This window comes from Dama dama, chromosome 11 (assembly GCF_033118175.1).
Source record: "Dama dama isolate Ldn47 chromosome 11, ASM3311817v1, whole genome shotgun sequence".
NCBI lineage: Eukaryota > Metazoa > Chordata > Mammalia > Artiodactyla > Cervidae > Dama > Dama dama.
The window spans coordinates 31,544,386-31,570,677 of record NC_083691.1 but is presented as its reverse complement, the minus strand read 5'-3'; the positions used below and the strand labels follow the sequence as shown (position 1 = coordinate 31,570,677).

The 26,292-nt window shown below is 49.5% G+C and overlaps 1 protein-coding gene across 6 annotated transcripts in view; it reads right to left on the bottom strand.

The window, feature by feature from the left end:
• Positions 1-26,292, bottom strand: part of EFR3B (EFR3 homolog B) — a 95,484-nt gene that overhangs the window by 4,093 nt on the left and 65,099 nt on the right. Inside the window, exons 6-22 of one of the 6 annotated variants that reach the window (XM_061154940.1) lie at positions 20,188-20,337; positions 18,614-18,748; positions 18,091-18,169; positions 17,218-17,353; positions 16,782-16,943; positions 15,465-15,576; positions 14,830-14,881; positions 12,678-12,850; positions 12,072-12,147; positions 11,440-11,601; positions 9,792-9,923; positions 8,303-8,370; positions 7,309-7,436; positions 6,470-6,561; positions 3,194-3,242; positions 1,816-1,922; positions 419-468 (exon numbers count right to left, since the gene is read on the bottom strand). In XM_061154940.1, coding sequence (XP_061010923.1) covers positions 419-468; positions 1,816-1,922; positions 3,194-3,242; positions 6,470-6,561; positions 7,309-7,436; positions 8,303-8,370; positions 9,792-9,923; positions 11,440-11,601; positions 12,072-12,147; positions 12,678-12,850; positions 14,830-14,881; positions 15,465-15,576; positions 16,782-16,943; positions 17,218-17,353; positions 18,091-18,169; positions 18,614-18,748; positions 20,188-20,337 — 1,863 coding nt within the window. The remainder of the gene's footprint in view (positions 1-418; positions 469-1,815; positions 1,923-3,193; positions 3,243-6,469; positions 6,562-7,308; positions 7,437-8,302; positions 8,371-9,791; positions 9,924-11,439; positions 11,602-12,071; positions 12,148-12,677; positions 12,851-14,829; positions 14,882-15,464; positions 15,577-16,781; positions 16,944-17,217; positions 17,354-18,090; positions 18,170-18,613; positions 18,749-20,187; positions 20,338-26,292) is intronic. The other 5 variants (XM_061154941.1, XM_061154942.1, XM_061154943.1 and 2 more) reach the window with 5 other exon arrangements.

The following is a 26,292-nucleotide window of genomic DNA, read 5'->3' as shown; positions in this document are numbered from 1 at the left end:
AAGAGAAAGACATGAGGAAGGGGTCCAAGGGTCCCACCTTGTGCAACAGAGATTGAGGTTTCTGTTTGAATAGGGACGAGAGATTTTGTCAGTCCGTGGGTTCCAAGGTTTCAAGCTGTTCTAGAATCTTCAGCTTGAAGTCAAGCTTCATTGCTGGTTCTACAGTGATGTTGCTTTAGAAAGTAAAAGTACTAGCTTGGGACACTAGGACCCCTGGGTCTTTTCCAGGGTTCACTGAGCTGTCTCTTTCTCCCTTCAGTCTCTGTTTCCTTATCTGGGAAGAGCTGGTGGCCGAGCCTTGGAGACAGAGGCTGCGGGCAGGGAGGGCTAAAGATAGGTGTGAAAGGAGGACTTGGGGGGAGGGGTACCTACACTGGGCCACAGAAGTGGGGATCCCCTGCCCAGGGCTGCCGCTTACCGGATAGTGATTTCAAAGATCTGATTGAGTTTGCTCTGCAGCAGTGATGCCTAGAGATAAACAGAGAAGAAAGTGAACTGGGGGTTCCCCACACCTTGACTCCCAAGCCTATCGGTCCAGCATGCACTGGAGGTATGGGGCACCTGCAATCTTAGGAAAGAAACTGCTGTGAGCTAAAAAAAAAAAAAGAAAGAAAAGAAAAGAAAAAGAAAGAAACTGCTGTGAGCTTGTTTCCAGTGCTTATCAGTGGACCCTCACAGTGAGTTCAGATCAGACAGAGGGGCCCAGCAGAGGCCTGCCGGGGACAGCACAGAGGCCAGGCGCCCCAGAAAGGACTTCAGCAGCAGTTCTGGAAGGGCCCTTAGCTCCTCCAGGTGAGGCAACAGGGCCTGCTGGGCAGAGTCTGGGGGTTCGGAGCTGGTTCCAGCTCTTTCCTTAACTCCCAAGGAGCAGCTGTGCAAAGCTCGTGTGTTAGGGAAGACACTCTCTATGGTCCCCTCTGGCTCCAACTAAGCCCATGGACACAAAGAGTGAGATTGTGCTCAACTCTGAGCTCACAAAATAAGCACCTCTTGAGATGGGACAAGAACTTAGTATAATATAGACCCAGGAAAATCTGTATTATACTTACTTCTATTTTTATATACCATAATGCATGTTAATATAATTATTATATGAGAGGTTTGAATATATGTACATATATTAGAAAGTCACATGCATTTTTATGGAGAGAAAAATGTACAATAAAGTATATTATCTGTAGACTTCAGATATTTACAATTATGTTTCATTGTTACTAAGATGGACCCTGGGTCTAACAAATCCTGGTCTATCATTTTCAAGAAATGTTTGCACTCCTCCCTTACCCAGAGACTTCAGACTGTCTTTTTACTTGTCTGGTGTCTTCTCATTCAAATTTCTTCTCCAAGGCCAGGCTGTTCCATTCTACCCACCAGTGTCCCCTAGTTGGAAGCGGCCCCATAGCTAATGCTGGCCATCTTTCCTGTGTCACAGCCCCTCCTGTCATCACTCCATAATGTGAGAGTCCTAATGGCAATCTCACAGAGTTATCATGAGAAGGAGATAAGCTAATAAATGGAAGATGCTCTGGTGAACAGTGAGTGCTATTTATGTTCTTCCTCTGACAATTATTATTATAATCTGTTCAGTACAGGAGATGCTGAGGTCAGGATTTCTCCCTTATATGAAAATTGTGATGTCTGGAGGGTTGTATGACTAATAGGCTTTTGGTTCGTAGGGAATCAATGCAGTGTTGGGATTTAAATCCTAGTGTCAGGTGGCAATGGTACCAAGATCTCCTAGAAGTTCAGTCCTGCTCTGGACACACATCCTGCGTCCAGTTGTTCCTGGGATGGGCCCCATTCCGCCTCACTTACCCGGGCCCCGCAGTGTGCTGCGATCTCCTCAAAGGGCGCCTTCTGGAACTTCTCCACCACCTGTCGCCGCCGTTCTCGCTCTTGCTCCTCAACAGCCACGCTGTCCACTGTGGCAGAGAGCCGGGTCAGCACGTGGGTCCTGCCCGCTGATGTGGCCCCGGATGGCCACCAGCTTTCCCCTCTGCCGACGAGGGGCAGGGTGGCATGGAGGGTGCAGCGCTATCACTTGGTCCTGGGAGGGCTAGACCCTTTCCTGATTCTGCCCAAGAGCTCAGCCCCCTTCCCTGAGAGTCTGAAAACTAGTTAAGTAGACCCTTAATCGGGGCTAAAGCTCCATGTAGCTGCACTTGCTACTGGGACTTTCTCTCTCTCTCTCTTTTTTTTTTTTGGTTTGTCCTATTCAGAATTTTATTTTTCAAAATGATGATTCACTTCCCCACTCACATAAATGTATTGTACATTCCCACTCCTTTGAGACTTTAAATGAAATGTTTCCATCTTTATCAAGAGTTAACTGACATATAACATGGTATAATTTTAAAGCATCAGACGTTATGATTTGATACAGATATGTATTGTGAAATTATTACTACAATAACATTAACTAACATATCTGCCACTGGGACTCTTAAACTAAGTTTCTGGAGCAGGAAGTACTATGGGGGTAACGTGAAAAGGGACATCAACAATGGAAAAGACAATGAAAAACCCCTATGGCAGAGCAGTCTGAGGCCATTTAGTTTAAGGCTTCTACATATTCCTCATGGCCTCCAAAATGAAAAAAAAAAAAGAGAGAGAGAGAAGGGTATGAAATATGTTCATCATGCCCAACTTAAAAAGACAGAGCAGTGAAAAATTCAGAAAGAGTACCATGAATGATGACAAAAATAAACATTTGTTATCAGCAGAAAAATTCTCTAATTCGGGATACTTCACTATCCAATAATTCAGATGAGGTAATAAGACTGCATTTTAAAATCCACTGCCATTATTAAATATTAATAGGATTTGGTCTTAATAGCTTTCATTGATCAACTTGCTCTTTTGTATCATACGCCACCAAAAAAATTGTCAAAGTATTTATACAAATTAAAATTTCTTTTTCACCATCTGATTGGCCATAACCCTCAACCAGCTACTTTTAATGGCAACCGCTAGTAGAAAAAGGGTTCCTGGCATAGGACACTGACCCCTGTTAAGAGAGGGGGACTTTTAATTGCAGCTTTGGTAGTTGTGAAGGGTTTAGAGGAAACTGCCAGCCTCTCCTCTGACATCTGTGTGAACCACGCTTGGGAGGGCAGCAGACAAGTCTCAAGCACAGCCACACACACCCCAGGACCCAGCCCTACCTGCCTCTCCCCGGGGGCCTCCCACTCACCAATGGCCTTCTTCAGCGTCTCGTAGGTGATCTCCTCGGCAGGCACTCGCTGTGGGAGAAGGGACAGAAGTGCACAGAATGCTCAGGAAGGTGGAGAGGGGGAGGGAGGAGGTGGCAGCCTCAGCTTCCTCAGTTACCTGGTAGCCCCTTCACTTCTCAGAAGACTGTCCCAATGGGCAGAAACTCCCTCAGGACACCCGTATTCTTACCAGGGTCTCTGGAAGCTCTGTGCCTCTAAGCAGGCACAGACCCGCTAACTGAAGGGGAGCAGTGAGCAATGGAGGCTATTCCTCACGAGCCACCAGTATCACCTGAAAGAACTCACTGTCCCTCCCCTCTCCTCTCCCTCCTCCCAGAGGGTCCGCTTAAGTCCCCTGGGAAGAAAACACTGTAATTCAAACAAGTCTTCAGAAAAATGTCACAGAAAATATTCAAAACAAGAGAAGGCGGTTAGCAAATATAATCTCCTATGAAAATTTCAAAAACTGACTAACATTTTTGTTCCCTTGTGGCTCGTCTGGTAAAGAATCATCTGCAATGCAGGAGGCCTGGGTTTAAGCCCTGGATTGGGAAGATTCCCTGGAGAAGGGAAAGGCTACCCACTCCAGTATTCTGGCCTGGAAAATGCCATGGACTGTCTAGTCCACGGGGTCGCAAAGTCGGACACGACTGAGTGACTTTCACAACAACAACATATGTGTAGGATTCTCGGCGAGTCACTCAATTGCAACTGCAAAATATGTTATCATAGAGAACAATTGTCTTACTATGAAGACTCATTCACTCTGAAGGTTTAGTCTTTGTATGTACATTCAACCGTCCATTCACCCATCCATCCACTGTCAGTATTGACCAACATCGGGTGGTGACAGGAAACCATGTGGTAGTGAGAGAATAAAGGAAGACAGATCACAGGCTAAGCGCAGGTAGAGAGCAGCTGATGGAGGAGGTGGACCACAAGCTGGGCACTGAAGAAAGGGAGATTGATGAATGTGGAGGTGGAGAGGAAGGGTGATTGCAACATGGGATTCCATACTAGCAAAGACATGGAGATGAATGAGATAGTATGGGGGAGACTGAATACAGACCAGCCAGACAGGAGGGGAGAGGAAATGGCCAGGCACCCCTGACTCCAAATGGCTCTGAATGCCAGGCACTGGGTTGGGAATTTGACCAAACCAGCATTTGTTGATCACCTGCTACGAGCCTGGTATTTGAGGGTTACGGGGAGTCACCGAGGGACTCTGGAGGAGTGGGGAAGGGGTATGGTGGGCTGGCTTGTAGACCTGGCTTGTGGCCCACCTCCCCCATCAGCTTCTCTCTACCTGTTCTTACCCAGTGATCTGTCTTCCTTTACACTCTCACTACCCCATGGTTCCCTATCACTTCACCTGTGAATATCTGATGTTGGTCAGTACTGACAGCAGATGGATGGGTGGATGGATGGACAGACAAAGAATAAACCTTTAGAGTGAATAAGTCTTCAGAGTAAAAGTGTAAAAGGAAGTGGAAAAGCGTGGCAGAGGGTGGAGGCCCCCACACCCCTGCTCTAGCTACTCAGACATACCTGGGCTGAGCTGACTCTCAAAGAGGGGGAGGAACCCGTGTCAGTGACGGGGAGGCCAGCAGGGAGCAGGTGGCTGTGTAACCAGAGGAGTATTTCTCTTCCTTCTGCTGCTTTACTTTATTTATCCTTTTCTAAGGGTCTCTCGACTCTTGGGAAGAAAGAATTATAACTACGGAGGGGACAGCAGTCATCTATACTGTGGTCCTAACACGTGTGAGGCTTCCAGCCCTGCAGAACCAGAAGGGCCGTGGAGGATACCTGGCTCAACCTCATTCCGCTTCTTCAATTAGCCCGAGTCAGAGCTTCTTTCCTTCCATGGGCTTCCAGACAAGCCTTGAAAAGCTCTGCCCTGGAGGTCTGCCCCAGTAACTGAGGAGTTGAAGGAATGGCTGAGGGAATGGTTGGGGGAGGCTTGATCTTGACCCCATTGATTTGTCTTTGCCCCAAGCCCACTGGGCAGAGGCTGGGTGTCCAAGCTGCCCTCCATGGCTATGCCAGGCTGTTCGTGCTGAAGGACCCCGCACATCTTCTTGTCCCAATTCCACCCAGATGTGTGTCCTCCTCACTTCTTGCTAAGATCCCTCTCATCTCTATTAATTCCCTTAATTGGCAGTGAAGTGTGAAAGTCACTCAGTCGTGTCCAACTCTTTGCCACCCCATGATTATACAGTCCATGGAATTCTCCAGGCCAGAATACTGGAGTGAGTAACCTTTCCCTTCTCCAGGGGATCTTCCCAACTCAGGGATCGAACCCAGGTCTCCCGCATTGCAGGCAGATTCTTTACCAGCTGAGCCACAAGGGAAGCCCTTAATTGACAGAGTCACCATTAAAAGCATCTGTACTGTGGGGAGGGGATAAATTGGGAGATTGGAATTGACATATACACACTACTATATACGAAATAGAAAACTAATAAGGACCTACTGTATAGCATGGGAACTATACTCAATACTCTGTAAAGGCCTGTATGGGAAAACAATCTAAAAAAGAGTGGATATATGCATAAGTACAACTGATTAACTTTGCTGTACAACAGAAACTAATACAACATTGTAAATCAACTACATCCCAACAAAAAAAAAAACTATAAGAAAAACAAGTGTACTGTGTCCTGAAGCTTCTGCTCCCCTGGGAGGCCTTTCTCCCTCCTCTCTGCCCTGTCCCCATTTCTTTCTCATTTGAGGGAGTAAATTTGGTATTTCCACTATGACTCCTTATTCTCTCTTACTTGTGGGTACATCTGCTTTATTTTATGAGGCAGAAGTAAAAATGGCAGAAGAGATATAACATGTTAATTTAAACAGAAGAGATGATAGAAGAAAGAGCAATCTTTAAGCCACATCATTCTCTTTAAAAAGCACCTTTCTTGACATATCTGGAAGAGACATCGTGAAAGCTATTTTTGCCTTCATCCTCTCCCTGAGGCCTTCCAATTTCCAACACGGATCAGGTTTACCTCCATTGTGAATGGGGAATGACAACCAGCAAACCTTTCAAGACTGATTTTTAGAATATCCTCATGGGAGTGTATGGAGGTTCAATTACTTTTTCCAGATGGATGGAAATGTCTAGGATATATATGATGAGAGTCAGAAAGAAAACAGGGCTTACTTGAGAAATTTCCCTTCCATGCATCCTTAAATGCATAGTGCAGTTAGGGGGGCTGGATCATGGAGTGTCTGACCACCTGATCAACAAGGACACTCACCTCCTCCTTCTCTGGGCTGTTCCTCGATTCCACCTCCACCTGCAGGGAAATGGTCTCTCCAATGCTCTTCCTCTTGGATAAGCGATCCTCATCTGGGAAAAGAGAAGCCTGGAAGCTAGAGTGCCCCAGCCCGGGAGAGGGAGCCAGAAGCTTGCCTCCAGCACCATCTCCCATCTTCCCGTCCTCCCTCCCCCAACCCCTCCTGGCTTGGCTGGGTCCTCGGAGGGTTCAAAGGGATTTATACCCTGAGGGCAACAGCTGGAGTTTATAGAGGGCTGCAGCGACTTCTTTGCCCCTCTTAGGCTGGTGAGTTTTGCTCTTTAGAGCTAAGATTTTGCAATCATTGATGAGCACAAAGAAGCTGCTTATGACCAGAAAGCATGGGCATCGCCTGCTAACAGCTCCAGCCGCTGTCATTTGCATAGCATTTGCTCCTACCGGCATTCGCATCTTCCCTCTAAGGCAGGTATTGTTAACATTTCTATTTTACAGCCAAGGCAACTGAGACTCAGAGATGCCAAGGGACTCAGCTAAGAATTTTCAGGAGGGAAGCTGCAGAGAATTGGGTCTCTGACTCTGTAGTCCATGGGCGCTCTTTACAGCACAGTGGGGGCGTCTCCCACGCACAAGCCAGGCTATCTTATGGGCCAGTTATTCCCAAGGACCCTGCACGGAGGGGCAGAGGTGGGGACGCTGAGGATCTCACCACGGATTCCCAGTCTGACATCCAAGTTGCTTTAGAAGGTGACAGAAGGGCTCACAGGTCCCTTCCATTCCTGCCCTTACCTGGCCAAGAAAAGCCAGAGGCAGGCTTGGAAGTGCTCGAGCAAGGTTCCTACCTGTCAGCTGAGGGATGTAGGGCACGCAGAGCCTGTCGGCATTGTAACCACTGCCACCCAGGACTTCACTGATCTTGCTCTGGCGGAAGAGCAGCTCAATCACCACTCCGTCAAGGTTGTGAGTCAGCCTGGGAGGCAGAGAGCGGGGAGAGGCACGTGAGAGCCCTGGGTAACCAGGCCAACTTCCGGATGCCCTTCCTTATTATAAATGTAAGACTCAAGGGAGTGCCCTGGTGGCCCAGTGCTTGGGATTCCAGGTTTTCACTGCCGTGGCCTGGGTTCAATCCCTGGTCGGGGAACTGAGATCCTGCAAGCTGTAGCAAGTAACACTTATTATACAAAATGAAAGACAAGTGAAAGGAAAAAAAAAAAAAAAAACATCTGCAGTCCCACTTCCCAGAGAAAACCATATCCATATTTTGTGTAGGCTCCCTCAGTCATACACTTTTATGCACACATGCAAACATTCCCCTACCCTCCACAGTCCTGTTCCAGGACCTATTTTATTCACCTATTATGCAGTGACCATTTCACATGAACTACTCTTCCAAAATATTGTGGCTACCAGTTGTCTAATGGTATGGATAGGCCATAATTTATAAAGCCATCCTTTATTGTGGGATATTTTGTTTTTGAAGAATATCTTTTCCTTGAGTTCCCCTGATGTTGAAGTGACGCTGGCCCACAGACTACAGTCTGAGAAGGCCGCTTGGATTGGTGGAGTGGCTTCTCCAGGATGTGTTCCCCTGGGCTTGGCCAAAGTGCCCAGAGGCTCTATCCCATACTTGATCGTACAGCATGCTGAGACAGCTCAAGGCGGGGATCACAGTCACGTGAGGGGGATTAAACTTGACCCAGGACTTCTGGGTCACAGGCAGGGTCCATTTTCTGCCTGTGAGCCCACAGAAGCCCAAGTTCCTGGCCTCAGATCACCCACTTTCTTGCCCAGGTGCCCTGGGTGTTTTCTTGACCGTGTCCCCACTGCGATCCTCACCTGGGCCTCTCCACAAACACGTCCTCCGGAAGCATGTATGGGGCCTCTTTCTTCCTGGTCTCTATCACCTGAGGTTTGGGAGGAATTGAGAGAGGAGCTGGGTTCGGCGGGGAGAGGGAGATGCAAACGGGCCAAGAAGAGAGCTCCTGCCCCAACAGAGTACTTCCTCCCTCCCACACAGTCCCTGGCAGAGCCCCCAGAGCTGAGGGAGTAACTCAGACCAACCAGGACCTCGGGGCAGCTCAGGAAGCCCAGGAGGACTGCTCAAGCTGTCTCCAGTGACACACACGCACTGAATGTCCTCCATAGACAGGGCACTTTGCTCCCAGGAGAGTTCAGTGTCTTGCTCCCGTGTCCTATTCCTGTTTTCTGTTTATACATGAGAGAGGAAGCACAGATCGCACTGTTCCCAAAACCCACAGGCACCGCAGAGCGTCCTGATGGAAAGCGACACAGTGAGTTTCCCTCACCATCCTTTGCAAATTTTTGACAAGAAAAGTGACAGCTATTAAGATGGTGAGAAGTGGGAGGACAGTTGGCAACAAAGTACGTGCAGGAGGTGAGGAAGCCAGGAGGCAACTATTTGTACTGAAGAGGATGTCAGCATTGCTTTTCCTGTCCTCCTGGATCAGCCCACGGCTGGCAAGGCCCTTCTTCGTTCAGAGTGGTCTTTGGCACAGCAATACAGCATTTTCCTCCATGCCCCCCAGCCGGTCAGGTTAGCCGAGACCTCGGCTTTCTTGTTTAATTTTGTGTTGCTGGTGTATTTTAAAGTTAATCCTACATATGATATCATTCTACCTATACATAGTTCAGTATGTTTTAAAATGTTTTTTTGCAATAACTGAGAACATTGGATTGTAGACTGGCTATAAGATAATACCAAGGCATAATCAGTCATTTAATTAATAATTTTATTATGTAAATAGCATAGCAATTGAGCAGGAAGGTGTCCATATTTTTTTAGATATGAATACTGATGTGTTTAGAGGTGAAACGATGTGATAACCAAGGTTTGTTTAAGCATATTTCAGCAAAGGAAAAGAAAAAGAGACAGATGAAGCAAATGTGGAAAAACCTTCCTAAGTGTTTAATCTGTGTGATAGCTGTGTGGATGTTCACTGCCCTACTCACACTGCTTCTGTGATATTTGAAAACTTTCACAACAAAAACATTTCTTAAAAGTAGTTTTAGTCCCAGATGACCTGAGAGGTGTGTACATGTGTGCTTCTGGGGGTGAGGGGGGCATAGAGGGGCAGGAAGTAGAGGGGGGCAGGTAGCAGGCTGGGAAGAGGTACGGGATACTGACTATGTCTGATCCCACCCTGCTATGTCATGTCCTGCAGCAGAAGATGCTCTGCTGGGGATTTCTCATCATTAATTCTCATGCCTGGACTAAGCACGGAGCTCATACAATTCAGCAAAAGGTTTACTGGGGAAACCCCAAGTCAAGGGCCTCCTGAGCTCTTGGGGTCATGAGGACACCAACCTCATGGATGTGCTGGCAGAAGGCAGGCACCGTCGTGAGTTGGCTGATAAGGTTCAGGTAAGCAGCGCCCAGTGCGTAGAGGGCACAGCGGTTGTAAACAGGCAGGTTCTCTTCATTGACTTGGGCCACATCCTGGGACAAGACAGAGGGAACAACCCACTGTCCAGAGGGTGCCCACTCTCCACCAACCTCTCCCAACCTCCCTTAGAGATGACCCACCACTCTAGACGAAGTCTCTCCCCGCATTTGTCCCATAACCTTCTGGGGGACAGAAGTCACTGAAGCAAATGGTCCCTAGAACAATCCATGAGTTGGATGCCCATAAATACTCAAGTGGAGAGGCGATAACCTCAATGCCCCACTTTGCAGTTCCAGCTGTAGCGACCTTGATTGTCCAAACCCTCATGAATCCCCACTTCAAGGATGCTGTCTCCTTCACTACAGACCTTGGATAATTCTTGGAGGACTGGATTGGTTTGCTATGCTGGATTCACACGTTAAACTGACAAAGCTATGAGAGTTACTAGGGGCTGGGACACAGAGGAATCTCACATTCTAGAATGAAGACTCTTATAGCATCTGGGTTGGTCTTGCAGGATTTAGCACCATCAAGCAGGTAGCTAAAGAGTCTCCCTGACAGAATTCCCGGGTTCACCACCATTCAGAATATGATGTCCACTTAGCTTCAGGACCCTGTGGACCCTGGCATTTGAGGTCTTAAGAACCTACTTCAATTCTTAGCATCCTGGGGAGTGTACTTTCACCCAAGCAGACCTTGGAAGTCTAAACCCTGTCTAGTGCCACACCGGCTGCCTGAGAGTCATGACGGCGGCTTTTTGAATCTCTAGGTCCCCGAGCTTGGGTACAGTACGGGGATTATATATTTTTAGTAAGTGCTTAAGGCAATTCTGAAAGCACAGCCAGTTTTGGGAACCAGGTGACATTTACACAAACAAGTTTGTTTGGGGATCACTGCTTCCCTAGTAGCTCAGCTGGTAAAGAATCCACCAGCAATGCAGGAGACCCCAGTTCAATTCCTGGGTTGGGAAGGTCCCCTGGAAAAGGGATAGGCTATCCACTCCAGTATTCTTGGACTTCTCTGGTGACTAAGATGGTAAAGAATCTGCCTGCAATGAGGGAGACCTGGGTTTGATCCCTGGGTTGGGAAGATCGCCTGGAGGAGAGCATGGCAACCCATTCCAGTATTCTTGCCTAGAGAATCTCCATGGACAGACGAGCCTGGTGGGCCACAGTCCATAGGGTCACAAAGAGTTGGACTAAGAGTTGGACAAAGCGACTAAGCACAGCACCAGGCTATGAGTACTCTCTTAGTAATCCATGAAGTCTCATTCAGACCTTGCAAGAGAACTGAAATACTAGGGGTGAAATGATGTTTTTGAAAGATCCTGTTCCCTGGGTCTCCTTTACTCTGAGGATGGGTCAAAGCCATGAATTCAGCATTCTTTGGTGGTTACCCCAGCAGGACCATGGTTTGTGGTCTTCAGAGGAATGGCCGACTAAGGGCGCAACATACCTGGGCTCCAAAACACAGTCGTTAAAACAGTGGCCACTTGGCACTCTCATTAGTGCTCAAACAGGTCCCCTCCCCTGACCCTAACCTCTGTGTCCTGCCCACACCAGGCCCCACCTGGACGGCCAGCACCAGGCGGATGAGGTCCACCACCACCTCCTCGTTGGCCAGCTCGATGCTGATGAGTGCCAGCAGGCCGTAGAGCGCCTCGTAGTGCTTCTGTAGGTTCGTTTCCTCCTTACAGCTCAGGTAGATGTGTCTGTAGAGCTGCTGGGAGTGCTGGAGAAGTGGGTAAGAGTGGGAGCAAGGCCACGGTGGATGGGGACAGGAGGGGCCAGGGGCATGGAAGAGCAGTCTGAAGGGGGTGACGCAGCTCCACCTCCTTCCTCCTGTACCCCCCTCCATCCTCAGGGACAGGATACCTTTACAGCAGACCCCAGTGGAATGGAGCACACGCAGGAATATGTGCTTAGGGAAGGTGGGGCCAGTGAAACCAGCAACAAAAGCTGCCACCCAAACACAGGGGAAGACGGCCAAGCGATGGTCTTCCTATGGCTTGGGATGAGTATGAACTGGGGGCTTGATTCCCTAGAGGGGTCGGCTGGTCATTCTGACTAATCATAGTCAGAGAGGAGGAAGTGAGCTCTGTAGGCATGGCCAGTGGTGATGGCCACTGGGGGCTCAAGGCTGGGGTCCACAGGGCCTGACCCACCCAGGTTTCAATGTGTCTTGAGGTCACGCTTGCTCACCTTCTTCATGAAGATGGTGTCCTGCCGGGAGCACTTGTCCACTTTCAGCTTCAGGATAGAGATGTCACTGAGGGTGCTGCAGGGGGACATGAGGGGTCACCTGAGCCCTGGGGTGAGGCCAGCAGGGCTCATGTGGTATCACTGGGCTCTGCCCCACTCCTTAGCTGTACTAATGTCTCCCTGTGTCCTCCCACCCAGGTTCTTGGCCTGATTGCCACTTTCTCTCAAGTTCTCAAGCTCCTGTCTCGTTTTTTTCTTAAAAACTGATCCAGATTACCTTCTTCCTCACTTTCTTTCCTCTCTTTCAGCCCCCAGGCTACTGATAACCCTGCATCCTCTTCTTCCCTTCCTACCAAAGAGCTCCCGTGAGTACCTGCTCTTTATCTCCCAAATCTCCACTCCCTCCCTCGCTCTCTTAGACACAAGCACCCTTTCAGTCTCCTTCCCTCGCAAGAACCCTGGGTCCACGTCCATGGTCAACTCCTTGGTGAGGGGTCCCCACTGAAGATCTGCACTGTCCTCCCACCTCAGGGTGAGACCCTAATGGGAGCCTTCTTCCCCTTCACATATCAAATTGCGGGGGGCGGGGGGAGACCCCAAGTTCACCTGATGGTAGAGAACTTGTGACGGTTGCCATGACGATCAATGAAACTGATGAGAATCTCTAGAACGAAGAGACGGATCTCTGCGTCCTCCATAAGGGCGGTGGAGAGAAGGCGGTCAAGGAAGTTGCTGGGCAAAGCTGACATCATGTTGTTGCTCTGGAAGCCAGTGGATACCTGCAAGGGAGCCCGGGATTGCATGCCTAGGAATACTGGTCCTCCTGGCAGCAGGGAGGAGACAGAGAAACAGCCAGCAGAAGCTGGGTCCCAGGCACCCATCATCTCTAAACATCCCCCAGTCCAGTTCCCCCTGCCCTTCACCTTAGGCAGCTTTGGGGAACCCTCCATCATCTACTGAGGCAACCTGCCCAGCTGAGTTTAGCTGAGCAGATGGGCACAGTATCCAGGGACATTAAGCTGCTAAAAGCAAGCAGAGGATGAGCACTGGAGGGGAGCAAGGAGCCAGAGAGTATCTGAAGCTAAAGTTCCAACCCATTAAGGCACACACAGTGAATGTTCACCATGAACACACTTCATCAGGAGCATGAACAGCCACAAAGAAAAGGAGAGATAGCAGAAGAACTTACAGCTGGGTTGACGAATTAGAACCCACAGACATAGTCACAGTCAGAGAACACACATAGCATTTGTTTACACCTCTTCTAGCTAGGCCATGATGGTGGTCTTTGGATTAAAGCCTGTTGGCATACTGAGACATCTCATCCGCGATGTTGTCAAAAAACAGCCAAACAGATTTACTGTTAAGTCCATATTGCAAAACAATGCCTGTGATGATTCAGCAGGCCCTTGAGGCTCTGGTAAAAAGCCTGGTGGCATCAGTGTTCACTGAAGGGGGATGTATTTAAGGTGTGTCCCCAACCATCACCTTGGTAAGATGCTGGGTACAAAATTAACGAGGGTAAACTCAGCAAAGAAATGGCAGGAATACATAGACCAAGGAGGTAGCCAGATGTGGGTGTCAGTAGGAAAAGCCTTTCTAATAAGGGGTGACATGAAAGGTGTGGGCTGGGAAGTGGGGACGGAAGGCCTGATCAGGAGTGAGGGGGCTGTGCCGACTAGCATGGTTAACACAAAGACAGGTTGAGGGACGATATGGAGGTTCTAGGGAGGGAATGGGTACTGAGGGCCTTCCAATTTCAGTCTGAGAAGTTCGAAGTCTGGATGTACAGCAATTGAAAACTAAGATCCACTCTTTAACAAGGAGCAATCCATGAGGAATAACATTTCTAGAAAATTCTTCTTGGTTGTATTTAAGATAGGTAAGGAGGGAGGGAGTAACCAAGAGAGTAATGTAGTTGCGAAATGTCCAGAGGTTAGGCCAGGGCTGTGCACAAAAATACCTGCGGCGCTTGTTACAAATACACATTCTAGGACCTCACTCAAACTGATGGTTCAAAGTCTCTAGGGAATCTATACATTGAACAAGCTGGTCATGGGAATGGCATTTGAGAACAACAAATCTAGGCTCCAGTGATGGCTGCAAAGATGGAAGGAAGACAAATGCAAAAATATTGCTAAGTGGAGGGTGGGGGCGGAGATTCCCTGGTGGTCCAGTGGTTAGTTAGCACTTGGCACTTGGCACTTTCACTTTTGGGTCCCAGATTCAATCTCTGGTCAGGGAACTAAAGTCTTGCAAGCCATAATTGCATGGCCAAAAAACTTTTAAAGATAATTTTAAAATTAAATTACCTAAAATAATTATAGTTATTATTTTTAAAAAACTGATAAAGGTAAAGATGGTGACTGGGAGATTGAGGTGGGCATAAATGCCAAGGGAGAAGCAGGCGGAGGGCACCTGGTGAGATACCTGGAAGGAGAAAGGGCAGGAACCAGTAGATTCCATCTCAATACAGAGATAAGGTTTGACTGACAAGACCATCGGTATCTGAGAAGGTACCTTTGTGAAAGTTAGAAACAGGTGTCCTGCCTGCTCTGGACAACCTAGCCTTGTGGGTGCCCAGCCTGCCTAGTGAGTGGAACACAGGTTAGATTTCAGTCCCCTACTCACCCCTTTGGCTGGATATGTTTGTGCAGTGTGCAACCTGCACAACAGAAAGTGGCAGCCTTCTCTTGGTCCCTTGGAAGGAGCTGCCTCCTACGGAGGCAGAGCAGGAATGGGGACAGGAGAGGCTTACCTGAAGGAGGGATTTCAGCAGCATAATCTGGGTCAGTCGGTTCCTGTTCTCCCTATAGAGCAGAGATACAGATGATCAGCAGGATGGTGGTACAGATACAGAAGACCCCACACTTGTGTGCCCAGTGCTCTCTTGTGATTAGATTCTCCATGAGGCTAAACCTGTTGGGTCACCCAAGACAGTGACTTCCAGAGGAATGACGCTGACCAGCTGGTGGTAAAGGACCCGCCTGCCGGTGCAGGAGACATAAAGAGATGCAGGTTCAATCCCTGCGTCAGGAAGATCCCCTGGAGAAGGGCATGGCAACCCACTCCAGTATTCTTGCCTGGAGAATCTCCATGGACAGAGAATCCTGGCAGGCTACAGTCCATGGGGTCACAGAGAGTAGCACACGACTGAAGCGACTTAGCACACACACCCCTCGAGGTGGGAGATTGTTACTGGTGGGACAGTCAGTGGAGTTAAGTAGGATCCAAAGGCCCACGAAAGGCTGTGGAAGGATTTGAGAGCAGAATGAGAGAAGATATGTGAGGGCAGAACCAGGGAAGTTGAGGTGGAGAAGGAAGAGAGCCCAGAAACGTGGGAAGGGGAGTTGGCGGAATCCAAGAAGGGAGAAGAAAGTAGGGTAGACTCACCCAGTCCTCCCTGTCTCCATGGGATGGTGCAGGGAAGGCAGCGGAACCTTGCTCATGATGAAGAGGATCACCTCGGAGCGCTGGTAAGTAGGCAACGTGCTGGCAAAGGAGCCTGCGGGGAAAAGACAGAGGAGAGGGTTGGCTCTGGTAAGGCCGGCAGCTGCGGGGCGGTGGGGGGGTGGGGGGGGTGGGGTCTCTGCTCAGCCTTTCAGCCAAACAAACTACTGTGAGGAGTGCCAGCTGACTCTTCCAGGCTCCCATCCCTCGACCTGTTATTCCCGTGGCTGTGGTGAAGGTCTGTGGGACCTAGAGGGGACACTCCAGTGGCACTGGAACAGGAAGACTCTGAACCCTTACAATCATGTGTGGACTTCAGAGTTCTCCCCTTCAATATCCATGTGCATACCCACAGTTTTCCCCCTGTCCCCTTTCCTTCCTTTTGTCTTTCTTTCTCTCACCTCCCCTCCAATACTTTGGCCACCTGATGTGAAGAGCTGACTCATTTGAAAAGACCCTGATGCTGGGAAAGATTGAGGGCAGGAGAGAAGGGGACGACAGAAGATGAGATGGTTGGATGGTATCACCGACTCAATGAACATGAGTTTGGATAAACTCCGGGAGTTGGTGATGGACAGGGAGGCCTGGCATGCTGCAGTTCATGGGGTCACAAAGAGTCAGACACGACTGAGCGACTGAACTGAACTGAACTGAACCCGTCCAATCGCTCAGACATGGAAGGATCAGGCAGGCCTAATGGGGACTAGGGTGCAAGAAGAGTTCGCCTCTCTTAGCCTCTGATTTGAACTCCAGGCTGAGAAACCCAGGGAGATCGTTCTGTGATCTAACTCAGGCCTGGCCCCAGGGACTCTGTGAGCTGTGTGCACTGTGGGCTGACTCCACTTCCTCCAGTGTCCGTGCATTAACACGAAGTGCGAGCGTGCGTGCTTAGTCGCTCAGCTGTGTCCGACTCTTTTCGACCCCGTGATGGCAGCCCGCCAGGCTCCTCTGTCCATGGGGATTCTCCAGGCAAGAAAACAGGCAAGAATACTGAGTGGGCTGCCATGACCTTCTCCAGGGGATCTTCCCCAACCCAGGGATAGAACCCAGGTCTCCTGCAGTGTAGGCGGATTCTTTACCAGCTGAGCTACCAGGGAAGCCCTAACGCGATGTTGAGTGGATGACAAACCTACAATGCCAGGGACTAACGTCCTTGGGGGAATGGGGACCGCCCATCTACCCCTTCTTCAGGAGGTCTGGCCCGGGCGCCCCACCCTCCCGGGCCCCGCCCCCCCGGGCCCCGCCCCTCCCGGGGCTCACCTATGGTCTTGATGACTGCCTCCTGGAACATGCGCTCTTCGTGTTCCTTGATGATCTTGGTGCCGAGGCTGATGGCCCCGTCGTAGCTCCCAGTCAGAGCGTAGTCGATGCTGAGCCGCAGCTGCCTCAGCAGAGTGTTGAACATCTCCAGCACCGTGGGCCCTGAGCGTAGAGGGTGGCAGACCTGACATCTGGGGCTGGCACTCCTGGCTCATAGCCCCCTGCCCAGGCTTACCGGGCAAGCCCAGGCCCACTTCCAGCCAGGGGCTTCCTCTGACCCCCCACCTTCCCTGGCTGAGTTCTCCTCCTGGATAACCACTCTGACACCTCCCTACCCTTGCCCTTTTCTGGAAGGAGGGACAGCCTACCGCTAAGGGCAGTTCTTCGTCCTTGAGGGGGTTCCCAGCCCCCGTTCTGCTCAAGATTCCCCTCTTACCCACAGAGCCGGTGGCGGCGATGACGGCAGCTTCCGACAGGACCTCCACGATGCCCGCCCGCACCGTGGCCGCGCTGCGGCTGTTGGCATCCAGGTGGCTCAGGAGCTGCTGGATAACCAGGTGGGAGTGCTGCGGCTGGGGAGGAGGAAGACGTGCTGGTCCCCAAACAGCAACCCCCCACGTGGCCTCTGAGACAGGGCAGCCCTCCAGGAGGACCCACAGTTGTGTGGGCAAAAAGTGAGGTCCCAAAGCCAGCGGGCACTAGAGGGGGCGCCCAGATACCCTGGCTCCTCTTCCTAAGTCTCTCCCCGCTCTGTGGTGCAAGGAGGAGTTGAGTCAAATCCCAATGAAAAGTTGGATTTCCACGTATTTCCTGGGCCCTTTCACTTCAAGTGGGTCAAAAGTCAGTTTAAAAATATTGCTTCCTTTGCATTTCCCCCAGGTCCCAGGTCTTAAAGTAAGGGCCACAAGCGGTCACATGGTTTAATCCAGTGCTGCTCAAAGTGTGGTCCATGGTCTGGTGCCAATTCAAGATCTGTCTGATGTCCATTTACATTGAGTTAAGGACAGAAATTGAGAGTAAGTGTTGAGTAAGCAATCTGACAAAGCCATGGCAGCCAGTTACGGTCTGTGGGTTTATATTTTGTATGAGGTTTTTCACTTACTTTTTCTAGGAATTCTTTTTGTGTTTTATAAAGCATAAGTGTCTGACATATTAGAAATAAAATGTTTTAAACCAGTCCTTCTCCACGACTAGGTCAAGCAGCACCAGTTCAGACAACCAGGGGCTGGTTTTCTCCAGGTATGCATCATCCCGCTCCCAGGGGTACCCTTGACCAAGGGGACAAGCTGAACCTGGAGAACCATCATACCTGGATTGAGTACATGATGATTTTAAAGCAACGGATGGCGAACACCTTGGGTTCCCAAAGAGAATGGTTATCCAGATGGCTGTGAGGGAAAAAACGTGGAGAGTAACTATGAAATGCAGGTGATGCGAAGAAGGAGGAGAAGCTTGGTGGGAACATAACCTGTCCTGAGAGACCCAGTCCCTCTTGAAGCTTCCAGGTAAGTAGCAAGGGCTTTCAGGTGCAGGTGAGAGAACCACGAGAAGTCAAGAAACAGGGTCTGTGGCTGTGGACTTAGGAATGAAGCCAAGCACCTTCCTTTAGCCTTGGGACTCCTGCCAACTCCTCTCCCCAAAACTGTGATTGGCCACTACATGGTAGCTTTTGATGCCACAATGCAGAAGAACGTGGACACAGAGAAGGGACCAACTTGGCCGCAGCCCCTCAACTGTGACACCTCCTTCCCTCCTCCCAAGTCAGCAAGGAGGTGCTGGACCTGAAACAGTTCAAAGCTGGAGGCCGGTGGGCAGGGAAGGGGGACACTCACATGAGAACAGGCTTGATGGCGTTTTTGATGTTGCCAAAGGCAGCCCGGCCCAGCAGTTCCCGAAGGCACCTCTCAGCTAGCTCTGCCGGGTTCTCTTTCTCCTTCTCTGGTGCTTGGAGAGGGGAGGGGGACCGGCTGCGGAAACACACAGCCCGTGGGTGAAGAAGGATGGAATGCACAGTCTGAGAGTCAGCTTTGTGCAGGCTTTCTGTGGTTCCCTCATGCAAATGGACCCAGGAGGACAAGCAGGAACTTGATGTAGGCTGTGCAAGGTCACAGGGAGATGGCCAGGTTTTCAGAAGTTAAATGGGGTAAGGAAGCCCAGAGTGGAGGAAGATGGCGGGAGGAGGGATAAAGTTCTTTTTCTGGACACCTTAGGGACAGACCTGATGGGTCTCTGTGGGAAGGAAGGTGCCCTGAGCACCATGGACCTGGGGAGGTGCAGACTACAGGTATCTCCATGCCCCCAAGGCTTTGGAAGGGACAAAAGATGAGATAAGAAGAGAGGGATGCAAGCAGAGTTGGAGAAAGGAAAAGGGGAGAGAGGAGGGAGGGCAAAAAGCAGGAGGGAAAAAAAGAAAGGCTCAGGAGGGAAAAACGGGTGCTGGCTTGGGTGTGACTCAGTGGTACCTGAGTCACAGGGAGTGGGCTCAGATCTGGACAGGAGTCCCAGGATCCCTCATCCTTAGACCACCTGAGACCACCAAGGAGCTTGTCAGAGATAATGCTATTCCAGGAACAACCACCAGAGGGCATACTAAATTTCCCAACCAGCTCTAGTAACACAGTATCAATGGAAAGAAAGTGGGGAACTCAGATCTTCACTTGGTGTAATGCACAGCGGAGGTGGACAGCACCAGGAACCTTTCTCTCCATCCCATTTCACAGAGGGAAAGAGCAAGTGGCATGAACAGAATGAATTCATGTCTGGGGGTTCCCAGATTAAAATCTAATATCTGGAGCTCATGTCAAATGGCTGCTTGCTGGTGGGCATTTTTTAAGGACCTGAAATACCATTGGGAAATGAGGGAGAAGAAGGGCCGTCCTCAGCAAATTGAAATGTTGTTCAGTTGCTAAGTCAAGTCCGATTCTTTGCAACCCCATCAACTGCAGCACACCAGGCTCCTCTGTCCTTCATTATCTCCTGAAGTTTGCTCAAACTCACGTCCATTGAGTCAGTGATGCCATCCAACCATCTCATCCTCTGCCACCTGCTTCTCCTCTTGTCCTAACTCCCAGCATTGGGTTCTTTTGGCATTTAAAAACCTCCTTGTCCTGCTGCTTCTTGAAAGACCGAGGAAACCCGACTCTTGGTTCTTTGTGTTCAGCACACACTCACCCCAGGGAGCCCAGCACCATCACTGCTTTTCCTTCAGGAATGCAGACCTTAAGGGGTACAGAGGGCTGGCAGAAGGACAGAGCTAACGTTCCAAAGGAACCAGCTTTGGATGTGCTGCGGAACAAGCCACAAACGCCAAGATCCCTGGCCTTGGAGCTGGGTTTTGCTGTCTTGTTGCCGAGCACCCTGAGAGGGCTACAGAGTGGCCGTGCAAGCCGCTCCCTTGCCTGCTCACCTCTCTGCCTCCTCCACGTGTTGCAGATTGAAAAGCAGCGATGGCACGATCTTGTCCATGTGCTGTGGGTCCCAGATATTGGCCTGCAGTTCGTCATTCACAGTCTTCCTCACCACCCCTTGTAGACCTTTGATGCCTGACATTCGGATTCTGTAAAGAAAAGGGAGACAGGGGCCATGACGTCTGCAAACCTTGGCAAGTCCAGCTTCTGTGACAAGGAGGGGAGCACAGCGAGGGGTTTATAGAGGCCCATAAAGGCAGAGGGGAGCCCACCTTCTACTCTTCATGTGACTGGGCCTCCTGGCTGGCTGCCTGAAAGCCTTGTCTTCCAGCTTGTCTTGGAGATTCCTCGATTGCCCTTGCCCTGTACCACCCAAGTTTCATCCCTAAGGTACCAGTTTTCTCCAGGCTTCTTAGTACCCAGCTGGGTTTTCTCCAGCTTGAGACTAAGATATAAGAGCCCAAAGGGTTGCCAAGAATTGACAAGGCAGAAACTAGGGCTGAGGGCAACTTACAGGGGGAAGAGATCTGGAGGGGGAGGCACAGAGCTGTCAGGCTCTCGGGCACAAGAGGGTATTGGCTGGGACTAAACTGGCTGAGAAATCAGAGGACATGTGAGTAACAGTACAGAGTGAACCCTTTTTGCACAGGTACAGTCTCTAATGAAAGTGAAAGTCACTCAGTCGAGACCCACTCTTTGCCACCCCATGGAATTCTCCAGGCCAGAATACTGAAGTAAGTTAGCCTTTCCCTTCTTCAGGGGATCTTCCCAACCCAGGGATCGAACCCAGGTCTCCATTGCAGGTGAATTCCTTACCAGCTGAGCCACAAGGGAAGCAATGGAGTAGCCCTCATGGTCAACAAAAGAGTCCGAGATGCAGTGCTTGGATGCAACCTCAAAAATGACAGAATGATCTCGGTTCGTTTCCAGGGCAAACCATTCAATATCACAGTAATCCAAGTCTATGCCCGACCAGTAATGCTGAAGAAGCTGAAGTTGAATGGTTCTATGAAAAGACTAGAACTAACACCAAAAAAAGATGTCCTTTTCATTATAGGGGACTGGAATGCAAAAGTAGGAAATCAAGAGATACCTGAAGTCACAGGCAAATTTGGCCTTGGAGTACAAAATGAAGCAAGGCAGTATTAAGAAGAGGTGGCAATAATACATAGAAGAACTATACAAAAAAGATCTTCATGACCCAGATAACCACAAAGGTGTGGTCACCCACCTAGAGCCAGACATCCTGGAATGTGAAGTCAAGTGGGCCTTAGGAAACATCACTACGAACAAAGCTAGTGGACGTGATGGAATTCCACTTGAGCTATTTCAGATCCTGAAAGATGATGCTGTGAAAGTGCTGCACTCAACATGCCAGCAAATCTGGAAAGCTCAGCAGTGGCCACAGGACTGGAAAAGGTCTGTTTTCATTCCAATCCCAAAGAAGGGCAATGCCAAAAAATGTTCAAACTACCACACAATTGCACTTATATACACTAGCAAAGTAATGCTCAAAATTCTCCCAAGCCAGGCTTCAACAATATGTGAACTGTGAACTTCCAGGTGTTCAAGCTGGATTTAGAAAAGGCAGAGGAACCAGAGATCAAATTGCCAACATCCGCTGGATCATCGAAAAAGCAAGAGAGTTCCAGAAAAACATCTACTTCTGCTTTATTGACTATGCCAAAGCCTTTGACTGTGTGGATCACCACAAACTGTGGAAAATTCTGAAAGAGATGGGAATACCAGACCATCTTACCTGCCTCCTGAGAAATCTGTATGCAGGTCAAGAAGCAACAGTTAGAACTGGACATGGAACAATGGACTGGTTACAAATTGGGAAAGGAGTACGTCAAGGCTGTATATTGTCACCCTGCTTATTTAACTTATATGCAGATTACATCATGCGAAATGCTGGACTGGATGAAGCACTAGCTGGATCAAGATTGTTGGGAAAAATATCAATAACCTCAGATATGCAGATGACACTACCCTTATGGCAGAAAGCAAAAAAGAACTAAAGAGCCTCTTAATAAAAGTGAAAGAGAAGAGTGAAAAAGTTGGCTTAAAACTCAACATTCAGAAGACTAAGATCATGGTATCCAGTCCCATCCCTTCATGGCAAATAGATGAGGAAACAATGGAAACAGTGAGAGACTATTTTTTGGGCTCCAAAGTCACTGCAGATGGTGACTGAAGTCATGGAATTAAAAGACACTTGCTCCTTGGAAGAAAAGCTATGACCAACATAGACAACGTATTAAAAAGCAGAGACATTACTTTGCTGACAAAGATCCATCTAGTCAAAGCTATGGTTTTCCCAGTAGTCATATATGTGAGAGCTGGACTATAAAGAAAGCCGAGAGCCGAAGAATTGATGCTTTTGAATTGTGGTGTTGGAGGAGACTCTTGAAAGTCCCTAGGACTGCAAGGAGCTCAAACTGGTCAATCCTAAAGGATATCAGTCCTCAATATTCACTGGAAGGACTGATGCTGAAGCTGAAACTCCAATACTTTGGTCACCTGATGTGAAGAACTGACTCACTGGAAAAGACCCTGATGCTGGGAAAGATTGAAGGCAGGAGGAGAAGGGGATGACAGAGGATAGATGGTTGGATGGCATCACTGACTCAATGGACATGAGTTTGAGCAAGTTCCGGGAGGTGGTGATGAACAGGGAAGCCTGGTGTGCTGCAGTCCATGGGGTGGCAAAGAGTTGGACACGACTGAGTGACTGAACTGCACTGACCTGAGTATCCACTGTGCTGACCCAGGTGACAGGACGGCCCTGCAGGGGGGGCCCTCTTTCCTGGCTGTTTATTTCATCCTGAGGTTCCTTTTTTTAACCAAACCTTTTTCTGATGATAACATAAAACATGCTAATTATAGAAAAGTGCAAAGATGATTTATCCCCCGCCATCACCACTTAAAGATAGTTATCATTGGCATTTTGGTGTCCTGCTTTTCTTCTGTGTATAATATCTAACAGAATAAAGAACTTGCTGCATATCTAATTTGTATTGGTTTTTTTCACCCATAGCATTCTATTACAAGCATTTTCCTATATCATTAACTCACAAACACGTTGAATGGTTACTTGATACACTGTTATAAGAACTTTCTAAACTAGTCTCCTATTGGTCATTGGTTGTTTCTAAATTTGCTTCTGTAATAATGCTACAGTGGACATCCTTTTATAAAATGCTTTGTTGTTGTTGACTTGCACAGTTGGAGTTGCCAAGCCAAGTCCGACTTTACTACATTCCAAATCATTGCTGTGAATGGAATTACTGAATCGAACGATAAGAAATAAAAGGCTCCCAATTTTGCCAGATTCCTCCCCCACCCCCATCGCACAAGCTGCAGGAGACGGCTGTCCTCTCTGTTTCTGCCTCAGCACTGGGGATCTCATTTTAAACAACTGCTCTAATTTTGTAGCTCAGAAAAATCCTCACATCTTGTAGCCATTTCAACTCCTATACCCCTTATTGGAGTTGAGCAGTTTTTCTAAACATTTAGTTGCAATTTGTAACTTCAACTTCAGTTTCAAGTGCTGTTGCCAAGGTTCAATCCCTGGGTCTGGAAGATCCCCTGGAGAAGGGAATGGTTACCCACTCCAGTATTCTTGCCTGGAGAATCCCACAGACAGAGGAGCCTGGAGAGCTACAGTCCACGGAGTTGCAAAGAGTCGGACATAGCTGAGAGGCTGAGCACATGCGCACCAGGGTGCTATGCTGAGCTTTTTAACCCAGAGAACATAAATGGGTAGTGGGGTTTGCCTAATGTACCAAGATGCCCTGGCCCAGGATCAGTTAGGCTGCTGGCAATGGACACAGATTCCCTGGGCAAACACTCAGCTACTCCCATCCTGACCCCCAGTCAGCACCCTGAGCCGAGGCTTTTCAGATTGGAGAAAAAATTAACTGGAATACAGTTCTGTTAACTATTGTTGGCTTCAGGTGAAAGGTTCTCTGTCGTGCAGTCCAGAAATAAATCCCAGACATGCTGGACTCCTGTCCCACCCAAGAGAGTCTGGCTGGAAGGGAAACCAGGCCCGGGGGGTGGAAAATTTTCTATTCAGGGTTTCGCTCTTCATGACTATGAATTAATTTTTATTCGCTCTTTCAATTTCCCCAGAATCCCTTCCACATATGAACACATTTCATTCCATGACACCTGGCGCTGACTGACTGGGCCTGAAGGAGAAGCAGCTTCTTACTGCTGCTTGTAATGGGCTCAGTGGAGGTCTGCCTGCATGCAGGGGACCCAGAGAGTGTGAACCCAAGGGGATTATACACACACACACACACACACACACACACCCACACCCCTATTTACGAGACCCAAGGATAGTTCTTAGAAGGGAGCTCTGGGCTCTGCAAAGGCTGCAAAGGACCAGGGGAGAGCTCCTGGAGAAAGGATGCAGGGAGGTTATGGATGGGAGACAAGAGGAAGGGAGAATCGCTTCTCACCCCTCAGCCTCCCTTCCATGGGTGGCAGGTGCCAGGCTGTGGGTGCCGAGGGCACTACCCAGCTGTCAGGAGCACACCTCAGCACCCTTTTCCCAGTGTCCATTCACTGTCCATGTCAGGACGTGGTGTGACTGCGCCTTCTCCCCTCCTGCTGTGGATTGTGTATATGTACGCAGTTGTAGGTGTATGGGTGTGTGATTGCGTGTGGGTTTCCCTTGTGGCTCAGACAGTAAAGAATTGGCCTGCCATGCAGGAGACCCAGGTTCAATCCCTGGGTCGGGAAGATCCCCTGGAGGTGGGCATGGAAACCCACCTCAGTATTCTTGCCTGGAGAATTCCATGGACAGAAGAGCCTGGAGGGCTACAGTCCATGGGGTTGCAAAGAGTCCTAAACGACTGGGCAACTAACACAACGTGACACATGGGTTTGTGTAGTGAACGTGACTGTGTGTGTGGATGTCATTGTATGTATGTGTGTGGTTGTGTATGCAATTGTGTGTTGTGTGATGGTATGCATGTGTGTGATGGTGTATGTGTGTGAGTGCGTGTAGAGCGGCATGAGAAGTGTCCCCTCCCCTCCCTTTCCCAAAGCAGGGCTCTGCCTGTGTGGTCAGCATCCCTTACAGTTACACCTGGTTACGGCCCTGCCTCTTCCTCATCACCTGCTTCTGGACACACCCCACCTGCTCCATCCCCTTCTGCCTCTTCACAGCCATCTGGAGTGAGCTGGCTGCTGCGGGAATCAGCACTGGGGAGACAGGGGGCTCCTTCCTCCCCCTGACCCCCACCGGCCTCACAGAGGCACTGCAGCAGCACAGCCCCAGGGAGCCCCTGGCTGGTTCCAGAGAGGGGAGACTGGGGAGCCGGGATATTGCCGGCCAGTCACACGGGTCCTGCCCCAGAGCAGTCCTGAGGCTGAGAAGCTTTGGGAACTGGCAGCCTGGGGGATGGAGGGGTTTGCATCCTGGGGTTCCTCCAACCCAGACCATCAGCCATGGTTTGCAAGCAGTCATTAAGGGCACACGGGGCTCCCTGACCCTGCCATCACACACCACGTGGCACTCCGAGTCCCTTGGGGTGCTGACGTGATGCAGGAAGGAGCCAGCAGCTGAGTTCCGGAAAAAAGCCATGGAGAACTGGTCTCCTGTGGGCGTGTTGGCCACCCAGCCTCAGCCTCCCAGCCCCTGCCTCCTCCGGCTCCTGAAGCTTTGTCAGGTGAATGGCTCAGCCCTTCTCCTTCCTCCCGCCTCCTTTTCCTTGGTTTCCCATCACCTCCCAGAGGTGATAACGTACTCCTCATAGGCAGGGGTTTACTTTTCATCCTTTGCACCTTTCAGTTCCAAGGACGATGCTTAGCACAAAACACCAAGGTACTGCTTCATCGGCCTGATGCTGTGTCGTGATTTGTCTATCTGTGTCAGCCTATATTTGTGTGAATTTCTCTGTGATGTTATTTGAGGGGTTTAATTTCTATGTCAACGAGTCTATTTCTGTGAGTGAAGTATTTTTGTATGAGTGTGTGTGCATGTGTGTGTGTAAAAGTGTGCTCTGTCATTTAAGATGTCCATCTGAGAAGCACTTATTCCTTCATTCACTTACTCAACAAGTATTTCTTGAGTGCCTGCTGCTCTC